This window comes from Rhinatrema bivittatum, chromosome 14 (genome assembly GCF_901001135.1).
Source record: "Rhinatrema bivittatum chromosome 14, aRhiBiv1.1, whole genome shotgun sequence".
NCBI lineage: Eukaryota > Metazoa > Chordata > Amphibia > Gymnophiona > Rhinatrematidae > Rhinatrema > Rhinatrema bivittatum.
Genome location: NC_042628.1, coordinates 48,265,198 through 48,277,686, shown reverse-complemented (window position 1 = coordinate 48,277,686; position 12,489 = coordinate 48,265,198). Strand labels below are relative to the sequence as shown.

At 42.6% G+C, this 12,489-nt stretch overlaps 1 protein-coding gene across 3 annotated transcripts in view; it reads left to right on the top strand.

The window, feature by feature from the left end:
- The window catches only part of RGS11 (regulator of G protein signaling 11), a 169,234-nt gene that overhangs the window by 40,574 nt on the left and 116,171 nt on the right, over window positions 1-12,489 (top strand). For all 3 annotated transcript variants that reach the window (XM_029577311.1, XM_029577313.1, XM_029577310.1), the window contains exons 5-6: window positions 6,819-6,870; window positions 11,145-11,203. In XM_029577311.1, the coding sequence (XP_029433171.1) occupies window positions 6,819-6,870; window positions 11,145-11,203 (111 nt within the window). The remainder of the gene's footprint in view (window positions 1-6,818; window positions 6,871-11,144; window positions 11,204-12,489) is intronic.

Here is a 12,489-nt window from a genome sequence, read left to right as displayed (position 1 = left end):
CACCTCAGTCACATGTGCAGACCCTCACCTAACAAAGAATAAAGAGACCATAAAGCATAACTATAAACATGCAGACAAAAACTGAAATGGAAACCACAACAAGCCAGAGACTCTGTAGGCAGTGCAACAAAGGAAAAAGAGAAACATCAATAGTCCTCATAAAACAAACTCAAGAAATATAAAATCAATAGCAGTAAACTATACTAACAAAAAGAACAAATTATTTCAAAACAGCTGATGAATGGAATATCCAATAATTAAAAACTAAAATAAAAAGTTTCCAGACACCAATACAATATTTCAAAACTGGCAACACAAAGACCAAATAATTAAAAATAATAAGGGTAAAGGGATGCTCTGCTCTCCATACCCAGGAGCATTTGATATCCAGGTGCCCTGAGATTGTTTTGAATTAGTAGGTGCACACATGGGGTCTCTTTCTCACTTACATAGGCTCTTAATCACACATTTACACACATGCTGTCTTTCTGACACACATACACTCTTTCAATCACACACTTACATACATGCTGTCTCTCTCACACACACATAGGGGCCGATTTTAAATCCTACGTGCGCGGGGTACATTTGTGAGCGCTACCCAGCGCGCACAAATGTACACCCAATTTTATAACAAGCACGCTGCCGCGAGCATGTTATAAAATCCAGGGTCGGCGCGCGCAAGAGGGTGCACACTTGTGCACCTTGCACGCACTGAGCCCAAAGGGAGCCCTGATGGCTTTCCCCGTTCCCTCCAAGGCCACTCCGAAATCGGAGCGGCCTTAGAGGGAACTTTCTTTTAGCTCCCCCCACCTTTCCCTCCCTTCCCCTATCTAACCCACCCCCCAGCCCTACCTAAATCCCCCCCTACCTTATTTTGCCAAGTTACACCAGCCTCTGGCAGTTGTAACTTGCGCGCACCGGCCGGCGAACCTCTGGCACGGCTGCTGTGCCGGAGGAATCAGGCCCGCCCCCGGCCCGCCCGTTTTTGAAAGCTCCGGGACATATGCGCGTCCTGGGGCTTGTGCGCGCCGCCGAGCCTATGCACAGGGATAGTTTTGAAAATCTACCTCATAGGTTCTCATTCACATATTTACATACTTACTCGCATGTACAGGCTCTCAATCACATATACACATGCTCTGTCTTTCACACAAACAGGTTCTCAATGACACACTTATACACATGCGCTCGCGCTCTCTTCTCACACACAGGCTGTCAATCACACAGTTACACACATGCTGTCTCCTTCTCACACACACATAGGTTCTCATTCACATATTTACATACATACTTACTCTCATGCACAGGCTCTCAATCACATATACACATGCTCTCAGTCTTACACACAAACATGCACTCACGCTCTCTTCTCACACACAGGCTGTCAATCACACACATGCTGTCTCCCTCTCACACACACATAGGTTCTCATTCACATATTTACATACATACACTCATGCACAGGCTCTCAATCACATATACAATGCTCTCAGTCTTACACACAAACAGGTTCTCAATGACACACTTATAAACATGCGCTCACGCTCTCTTCTCACACACAGGCTGTCAATCACACACACATGCTGTCTCCCTCTCACACACACATAGGTTCTCATTCACATATTTACATACATACACTCATGCACAGGCTCTCAATCACATACACAAATGCACTCAGTCATATACACACGTTCTCTTTCACACAAACAGGTTCTCAATGACACACTTATACACATGCGCTCACGCTCTCTCACACACAGGCTGTCAATCACACACTTACATACATACATACTGTCTCACATACACACACACACACACAGGGTTTCAAACACATATGTTCGCTCACTCTCTCTCTCTTTCTCTCTCCCTCCCCCCACCGAAGAGCAAATGGCAGCAGCAGCAGCAATCTCCTCCTCTTCTTCCAACCCTCGCGGCCTTGAGAAAGAAGTCCCATCGGCTGCAGGGGCTGACGTTGTTCCTCTTTTTGCTCCGGGCCAATGCTGCATGCACTTGTAACTTGCCACAGTCTCTTCTTCCCACGATTGTGGCCATTGCACACCACTTCCTCTTCCAGGCCACGGGGGCAGGAAGAAGAGACCATGCTGCTAGAGCAGTGGACTCCAGCTATCCTGTTGCCTTCTGATAGCCCGGGCGGAGGAAAAGTTTGCATCTTGCTGGGGCAGGGGGAGCTGCTGGGCTAGCGGGGGACCGGTAAGGTGGCGACACACTGGTTGAAAACTGCAGCTCCAAAGGTACAAATAGTGGGAACAGCAGGTTATAGAGGAAGAATAAAAGGTTTTCCAATCACCTCATCCATTCTAAAAGATTTTGATAGCGGTAAACATTACATTCTAATAATGCTAGACTTATCAGCAGCCTTCGACACAGTAAACCATAAAATATTACTAAAAAGACTAGAAGAAATCGGATTACACAGCAAAACAATAAACTGGTTCAGTTCATATCTAAATAATAGGTTCTTCCAAGTTCAGATCAACAAAGTATTATCAGAAAAAGTCAATCTCAAAACAGGAGTACCGCAGGGATCAGCCCTGTCTGCAACCCTCTTTAACATATACATGCTGCCCTTATGTCATCTGCTTGCAGGACTAGGAATTATACATTATATTTATGCAGACGATATTCAACTAATTTTACCAATCGAGGACACAGTAGAGAAAACGTTAAACCTAGCTAACATGTACCTAGACATTATAAAACTGCTAAACCGAATGGAACATGTGATTAATATTGAAAAAACAGAATTTCTACACTTAGAATGGAAGAATATTGAAATCATCCAAACTCCAATAATCCTCAAAGACAACCAGAAAACTGAAGTAGCTGAAAAAGTACGAAACCTTGGAATAATAATGGACCCTGAAATCAATCTAAATCAGCACATATTGCTAAAAGTAAAAGAAGGCTATGCAAAACTCATGGTACTCAGAAAACTAAAACCACTACTAAAACTAGCTGATTTCAGAACAGTACTTCAGGCATTAGTTTTCTCCAGCACGGACTACTGTAATGCCCTTTTACTAGGACTCGCGAATACAACATTAAGGCCATGTCAAATACTTCAAAACACAGCAGCTAGAATACTAACCGGAAAAAGGAGGAGGGACCATATAACTGAAACCCTGGCGGAATTAAATTGGCTACCTATTGAACACGGAATTAAATACAAAGCCCTATGTACCATACATAAACTAATACATGATGAAAAATCGGACTGGCTAAACACAGCATTACGAGTACACATCCCACACAGAAACCTTCAATCAGCAAATAAAGCACTCTTAACCATTCCTTCAGTAAAGACAGAGAGACTAACCTAAGTGAGAGAAAGGGCCTTATCTTTAGCAGGCCCCACACTTTGAAACACAATGATCTAGAGATCAGATTACAAAGAGATCTCAAAACCTTTAAAAAAAGTTTAAAAACATGGCTTTTTAAACAAGCATTTTATAAAGAGACTGGAGAATAGAAAATATTAGAGATGTGAATCGGAACCGGAATCGGTTCGGTTCCGGTTCCAATTCAAATCGTGCATTTTTTTTCATCCGGCCCGATCGTTTTTTTGTTTTTTTTTTTATCGGCTGCGCCCAATCCGATAAACAAAAAACCCACCCCGACCCTTTAAAACCACTCCCTTAGCCTCCACCACCCTCCCAACCCCCCCAAAACATTTTAAAATTACCTGGTGGTCCAGTGGGCCCCTGGAGCGATCTCCCGCTCTCGGGCCGTTGGCTGCCACTAATAAAAATGGCGCCAATGGCCCTTTGCCCTTACCATGTGACGGGGTAACCATGCCATTGGCCGGCCCCTGTCACATGGTAGGAGCACTGGACGTCCAGTGCCATCTTTAAAAATGGCGCGGGCCATCCATTGTGGCATTAATGGTCTGAAAGGTGGCTGAATTCTTTTAACCCCTTTCATACACGAGTTTTACCCGTGAACAGTACCTTACAGGTACACCTGGTCATGACCTACTTCACTAAACAATTGATTGTCTTTAACGATATATTGTAACAGAACCTTTTGTGGCACCTGTTAGAATGTACTATAGTACGCATCCACTACATTAATTTTTGTGCCTACATGTAAACCGTTATGATGGTACATAACTTAGCGATGGTATAGAAAATATTTTAAATAAATAAATAAATAAACATTGCACATTTTTGAAAGGGGTTAAAAGAATTCAGCCACCTTTCAGACCATTAATGCCACAATGGAATTTGAATTTAGTTTTAAAAGTTCTAGCTTAGTCCCCATTTGAGCTGCTAAGGCACACCTCTATAAAGGAGCTCGCTTTAAATCTAGGGTTCTTGATAGTCATTGCTTCAACAAGAAGGATATCAGAATTACAGGCTCTGGAGGTAATTTTCAAAGGACTTATGCATGTAAATGTAATATACTATCGTAGCAATCTTCAAAAGCCCACTTATACATGTAAAACCCATTTTTAAGCATATAAATGCTTTTGAAAATCAGGCCCCTAAAGTGCACTTATGCATGTAAAAACCTATGGACAAATCAATGGCATATACTGTAGCAATTTTCAAAAGCCCACTTACACAAGGAAAGTGAATTTACAGTGCAAAACCCAGTTTTAATCGTGTAAATGTTTTTGTAAATTACCCCCTCTATCTTGTAGAGATCCATTTTTAAAGTTTCCCACAGACTCAGTTATAATAAGTCCAATACCTTCCTTTTTGCCAAAGATTGCACTGCCTTTCCATCTTAATCAGTCTAGAAATTTACCATCACTTAATAAGGACGGTTGTAGAGGTAAAAGGAAAACTTTAAAGTTTTTAGACGCGCATCGAACATTATTAATATATTTAGAACCTACAAATTCTAATAGGAAAACAAATAAATTAGTTTTAGTAGGAGAAAAATGCAAAGGAGAAGCAGCTTCCAAGGCAAGATTGTTAAAGGAGACAATATCTTCTAACTACTTGTTAAGAGGTCAACAGTTGCTGAAAGTAACAAAGGTCCATTCAGTAAGAGCACAGCCTTCCTCTTGGGCAGAATTAGGGGCAATGAGCACTGAAGAGGTCTGCAAAGTGGTAGCTTGCTCGTCTATACATTCCTTCACCAGACATTATAGAGTGGATGTTTATGCTAAAGAAGATGCTGCTTATGACGCGAGCATCTTAAAAGCAGGATTAACATCCACCATCCCTGAGTGATTGGGCTTTGGGAATTCCCAGATGTTCTGGACTGGTGTGGCAGAAAGCTAACAAAGAAAAAAATTAAAATTGCCTGATAATAAACAAATATCTCCTTGTCTCTTTTTTCTTCTAGATCTAGGGCATTCATATTTAGGACCTTATGTCTCATCTCATAAGACTTTTGATGTAGACCCTGCTCCATTTTGATAGCCTCTCTCTTGACCACCTCCAGCCTGCTTTTATTCTATTGGAAATATGGCCTCCAGAACTAGACATGATATTCTAAGGGAGGTCTCATCAATGACCTGTGCCAAGGTGTAATCACAGAGGCTGCTTTAGGCTGTGTTATTGATGCAAGTGCATAGCTATCTAACAGGACTCCCGAGGGTGTAATCTTTGTTGGAACTCAGAGTCAGTGAGGGGAGGTAGAGGATTTGATAACATACGTTTAGTCAGAAAGCCTGTACACGTTGCTTACACTCAGTCCAGAGAGTTACAAGTAAAACAGGTTTCCCTTGCAGCATGCAGGAAAATAGATGCTCTCAGAATATACTTATCTATCACCCAGTGAATGCAACTAACATTTATATGTTAAGGTGAATATATACTGTTCATGAATGTTCTCCCTTAAGTTCTATGTCAACATGTTATAATGTTATAATGTATTCCGCCCCTGAGGCGACAGTTCAGTTCCATGTAAACCGGTGCGATATGTATTGTATACAGGAACATCGGTGTAGAAAAAATAAAAATAAATAAATAAATAAATAAATATAACATCTTCTCCGCAAATGATGGAATCATTCAGAAGTTGGGGCTCAGCTCCAACACACTACAGTCATGTGATTTGTTCAGGCTGAGGTGCAATGGCTTGTGTCTGCAGTGATGACATTGCTGTTTGGGTACATCCAATGGGTGCATTAACAGGTTGCGCCGTTCAATAGGTTCATGTGGTTTTGGAACCAGTGGTACAGCATCTGCTGGGCCTATCAAAGGAATTTGTATAGGGAGTGAAACTGTAGGTTGTTCTGATGGTGACTGTGATTGAGAGTTGTAGAGTTGATCAACATGTTGATATCTGTCTGTTAAGGGTTCTTGCAATGTATAAAATGGGGCCATTCTTTTTAATGATACTAGCTGCTACCCTCTTTAATGATACTAGCTGCTACCCTCTTTATCCATTCTTCACTCAAAATTCCAATGGACCAATATTTTTCTACCTTTCATAGCACCTCAGTGGTACAATTTTTGTTTCTCCAGTTTAGTCTGGGTTTAAGCAAGACTCTAACAGAAACGTTTGTGAACTGCCATCTAAACTTCATCATGCTGTGGTACATGATCTAACATGTTTAGCAATTAGGAGACAAATGAATTGGGTTGGCCTGTCTCTTTCAGCGAATCTTTGGTTGTCTGTACCATTTGCTTGTCTTGGCCCTTTGATGAGGGGCGGCATGAAGCAGAGACTGTAGGACGAGTCAGATTTTGTTTCACAAATGACTTTAATTCTTCTGGCTTGAACGCTATTTCAGAATCCAATATGACTATGCAACTCAGAGTTTAGCACAGGGGCCTTATATCTGGTTGCTGTTCTTATCCACCTGCACTGATTCTACCCTTTTTTGACTCTCACAGACTCCTTACTTTTGGACTACGAATAAGTGGCCTGCCTCGGAGCTGGATTATGGTAAGTACAGACTTGTTCTTGTTTTATAATGCAAGATTTAAATATATTTGTGGGTGTGAGCTCTGGGTGTCAGGCTCTGTCATTCCTCACTCGCATGATGGAAGTAGTTCTGTACAGTCCTGCTGTTATTTAACCTTTCCTAAAACAGATATATCCACACTAAACAATTCATTGTCCTAGATCAGGGATGAGCAAACTGAGCTGCAGCCCCCATGCAATTGGTTGTCCTCAGGGGCGGCTCAAGGCAATCTGCTGCCTGAGGTGAAGGATGAGATGGCACCCCCCTCGTTCTTGCCCCCCCCCCCCCATAGGCTCCCTCTCTCTGGCACCCACACGAAAGCACCCTCACACCTCCCAGGCTCGCAGTCTCTCTCACAGACACACACACACACAAGCAGGCTGCCTCACACACATGCACATACACACAAGCTGCCTCTCAAACTCACACACACACACACAAACACACGCACACAAGCTGCCTCTCACCAAAGTACACACACACAAGCAAGTTGCCTTTCTCTCACACGGGGCCTCTTCTCTTCTCTTTCTTCAGCTGCCACCTGCCTGGGCTCCACTGGCAGCCTCCAACCTCTCTGCGTTCTTCAGCCAGCAGCCCCCAGCCTCTCTCCATTATTCAGCCACCGCCGGCCTTACCTCTGGTGGCAGCCCCCAGCCTCTCTCTTTGGCTGGGGGCTGCCACCAGCCTGAGCTGAGGCAGCTGTGGCAGGGGCAGGCAGTGTGAGGCGGACGCCACAGGGGTGTTCTGAGGGAGGTATTTTTTGACGCCTCAAGTGGCTGCCTCACCCTAGAACTGCCCCTGGTTATCCTCCTTTCCCAAGTCTGATTACATCTCTCATATATATCCTGGATTGCTGGCTTGGTGTTACTCTTGACAACCAATCAGTTCTTGACCAGTGTCCAAGCACTGAGACACACACACTCACACACTTTAGAATACATTCCATGGAAGAAATAGTTGTACATACATTACAGATATATTTTAGAAAACATGACTGACAAAATGTTCTTTATATTAATTTTTGACATCAATTAAAAAAAAAAATCTGATACTGTTCAATGGATGAAAATCAAACAAGGGTGGAAAAATCCCAGGCACCTAATTGCTCAAGTCAGAGCCTAGTTTCCCCTTACAACTTCCAATTATATTGGGCACCATCAGCCTAATTAAAAGGCATTCCCAAGTGCACCTTGATAAGTTGACTGTATATATGATATCAGAAGGAAGCTTTTTTGGCAAAACGCAAGTACTGAGGCAAGCATCAGTAGTAAATTTGAGAGACTGAGATCATATTCATCATAGCTGGGGCTTATGAGTGAGGTTCATTCCTGTCATGTATGTGTAATACAAATTCATTTGTAGACACTACAAAAATATATTCAAATTCTGGTGTCACCTTAGTAACAGCAATACATACTTCCTCCATTACCAGGCACTCTGTGACAAAACACAAAAATCAGCAAAAGAGACATTCAAAACCTATATAGCAAACTTGCTGTAACAACACTAATTACCAGGATTCAAATAGCAACAACCCTACATTTAAAAAATATTACAACAGGCAATAGAACATTGATATACCTCCTATTGGAAAAGAGAGCGAGCTGGACTGCCATAGATTTCCATACAGAAAATACATGCTATCAGAATCCCTCATCTCTGACACACAGACAAATCCTCACCAAATTCAGAATAAAGAGACTATAAAGTATAAGAGAACCATGCAAACAAAACTGAACTGGAAACTGCCACAAGCCAGACCTTGTATGCAGTGCAACAAAGGAAAACCAGAAACATCATGATTCATTATAAAACAAACAATAAAATCAAGAAATATGAAATATAATAAAATCATACTAACAAAAAGAATAAATATTTCAAGACAGCTGATAGAACATCCAATAATTAAAATCTCATAACATTTTTTAAATATTTCCCCAAACACCAATAAAATTCTTCATAATAGCAGACACATCAAACAACTTTCAATAATTAAGACTAATAAAGATGTATCTGGGAATTTATGATTTCCAGTCACCCTGAGATTGTTTCTGATAGCGCTTCATTGGCTACCTGTGCAATCCCGAATACATTCCAAGGTCTTAACACTAATACATACCGCTCTCCACTCTAACAACACTGGTCTGGTTGGGGTAGCGTTACAACCATACAAGCCTCAGAGATCATTAAGATCTCAAAACAAAGGATTACTAGCTGTGCCGTCATTACAGAATACGCATCTATCAAAAATAAGAGCCCTTATGTTCTCCATTGCAGGCCCGAGACTATGGAGCTCTCTACCTGAGAACCCTGCAACTGACTCCAGAAACAAAGAAATTCAAACGGGACCTAAAAACATGGTCATTTCAAAATGCCTATAACCTGACTTAAACTTTTCTGATCTCAATGCTTACCACAACATGGGCAAATTCATTACGAGCTTAACTAGTGAATTCAGTACCACAGAACTTTTCAGTCCTCATTATCACATCACTTCCCAACCCCTCCCAAATAAACAAACCTGAAACTGAAACCTTTCTCTTTTCCACCACCCTCATATCCCACTGGTAGATTGAGATAAAAATGCTAGCTCATCACTGCATATCTTCTCACCCCCGATAACATTAGCCAACGGATGTGTCCCTGAGAACTTTAGACATCGTATGTGTCTATCTTTAAACTGTATGTTATATGAGCACATTAAGTGAATGTATTTGTCAATTCATATTGGGCCCGATTTTATAACATGCGCGCGCAGCCGCGTGCATGTTATAAAATCTGGGGTCGGCGCGCGCAAGGGAGTGCACACTTGTGCACCTTGCGCATGCCGAGCCCTAGGGGAGCCCAGATGGCTTTCCCCATTCCCTCCGAGGCCGTTCCGAAATCGGAGTGGCCTCGAAGGGAACTCTCCTTCTGCTCCCCTCCACCTTCCCCCCCCCCCCCCCCGGACCTTTGTTGTACAAGTTACGCCTGCCTCTGGGCAGGCGTAACTTGTGCGCGCTAGCTGGCTGCCGGCACGCGATCCTCCAGCACAGCCGCCGGCCCAGAGGCCCCCGGACCGACACCTCGCCCCAGCCCCACTCCTTCCCGCCCCTTTTTCAAAGCCCTGGGACATACGCGTGTCCCGAGGCTTGCGCGCGCCGCCAACCCTATGAAAAATAGGCTCGGCGCGCACAGGAGCAGGTTTTCGGGGTTACGCGTGTAAGTTACGTGCGTACCCTTTGAAAATCTGCCCCATTATGTATATCATGATGTAAACCGTTGTGATCTTCATTTGGAATGATGGTATATAAAATGGCTAAATAAATAGATAAATTATATACAAATACAAAGTTTACCGTGTACAAAAATCAACTAATCATCAATTAAAGACATATGAGTTACTGTTAACTGAAATGTCACTTTTGTTGTGAATTAAAATCCAGGGCAACCATCCTTTTTATAATTTCCTGAGAAAGTCTTTGTTGTCTTTCCGAGCTTATGCACAGTGAAGCTGGGCTAAGCCTCAGCAAAGTTTGTCATGCTGTTAATCGAAATTAATACCAGCTCTGGACAGGAGCAGCTGCAGATTTCATCAGCACATTCAGATCCGTCAGCTGCTGTGTGGTTGGCCACATAAGCAGATGTGAGAACCTTTGTATAAAGATGAAATTCTTTTAAAGAGACATCATTTTATCCAGGAATTATCTCAAAATCATCTTTGATTTAAAAAGCAGGGAGGGACTGGATTAGGGAGCAGAGTGGCTTGGTTCTTGTCTACTCCCGCCTCAGCCTCTCCCCTCTCCTCTTGCTCCCTGCAAGGTGCCTGGGAGGGGAAAGGCTGAAATATGAAGCAGAGAGAGATTAGTTGCAGGGGGTTGAGACAGAAGGCTACTGAATTAGTCCTACAGGCACTGTACTTTCCTTCAGATGAATGAATTTGCCCAGGAAAGCTTCAAGTTTGTTGATTGTTCAACAGGTTGTAAATTAATGCAGCAACAGGTTAATTATGTGGTTTATTCCAGAGCTAGCCAGAGGAGCCCTGGGGTCAAGACCTATAGTTATGCTAATGCACCTCAGTACTATCTTGCAGTACCTCCTGCTATTCTGGTACTGTTGATGTACCTGAATCCTGCACTACATCCTTCTGTTCCAGATCAGAAACCCCCCTGCCTGCCACACGACTCTGCCCATGTACTTTAATCATGCCCTGCTGCATCCCCTTTACTTTCTTTCACTCCTCATTATTAAACCTAGCTTTTGTCTTTTTTTTCAGCAATCTATCTGGCAAAGAGGAACATCCAAAAGCAAGGAGACCTGATTGGTCATGAAAAGGTATGTAGGAATGTATGCTTCAGTATCATTATCCAGAGCTAGAATGCTGAGCCATCAAATGATCAATAGCACCAAACCTTCAGAGCTAGAGAGCTGAGTCATCACTAGATTAAAAGCACCAAACTTCAAAGCTAGAATTACTTCTGGGAAAATTGTGCGCAATGCAAAATTTGGTTACATGGGCTAGAAAGACGAAGTGGCAATGTGGCTGGAAGATGGTGTGGCTATATCATCCAGCACAGTCTAGAGTACATGAAGGAGTGTGGTAAGGGGATCAAGCCCATTGTGGGGTGGAGCCTTGGGAGGAAGAAAAGATGGAGCTGAGGAGATAAAGCCTGGGGAAGGGGAGAGATCTGGAGGTTGAGAAGGTACAATTGGGTGGAGTCCGGGGGAGAGAGAGAACACAAATGGTGGACTCAAACTTGGGTGGAGAGGACATAGTAGGATTGATGCTGGGGAAAAAAAGAGATGGGGAGAGAGAGAATGGGGGTGAAGCCTGGTTTGGGGTAGGGAGAGAGCTGTGGGTTTGAGTGATTTGAAAGGAAGATTGCCGTGGAAGCAAAAACTCAAAACCTTTTTCGGGTACATTAGAAATAGAAAGAATGCAAGAGAATCAGTTGGACCATTAGATGATCAAGGGGTGAAAGGGGCTCTTAGGGATGACAAAGCCATAGCAGAGAGACTAAATTAATTCTTTGCTTTGGTCTTCACTGGTCAGCAGAACTGAATCAAATCTCAATATACCTGGAGGTTGTAATAGGGAAAATTGACAAATTAAAGGGTAGCAAATCACCTGGACTAGATGGCATATATTCCTGAGTGCTGAAAGAACTGAAAAATGAACTTGCAGATCTGCTGTTAGTAATTTGTACATTATCATTAAAATCGTCTATGGTACATGAAGACTGGAGGGTTGCCATTGTAACACCAATTTTTAAAAAGGAATCCAGGGCTAATTCAGAATTACAGACCTCTGAGTGTGATGTCTGACCCAGGTAAAATGATAGAAACTATCATAAAGAACAAATTACATATAGAGAAGCATAGTTTAATGGGACAAACCCAAAATGGATTTAGCCAAGGGAAGTCTTGCCTCACCAATCTGCTACTTTTTTTTTAAAGGCATAAATAAACATGTGGATAAAGGTGAGCCAATTGATATAGTGCATCTGCATTTCCAGAATGTATTTGAAAAAGTCCCTCATGAGAGGCTTCTTAGGAAATTAAAGTCATGGGATAGGTGGCAGTGTCCTGTTGTGGATTGGGAACTGGTTAAAAGATAGATA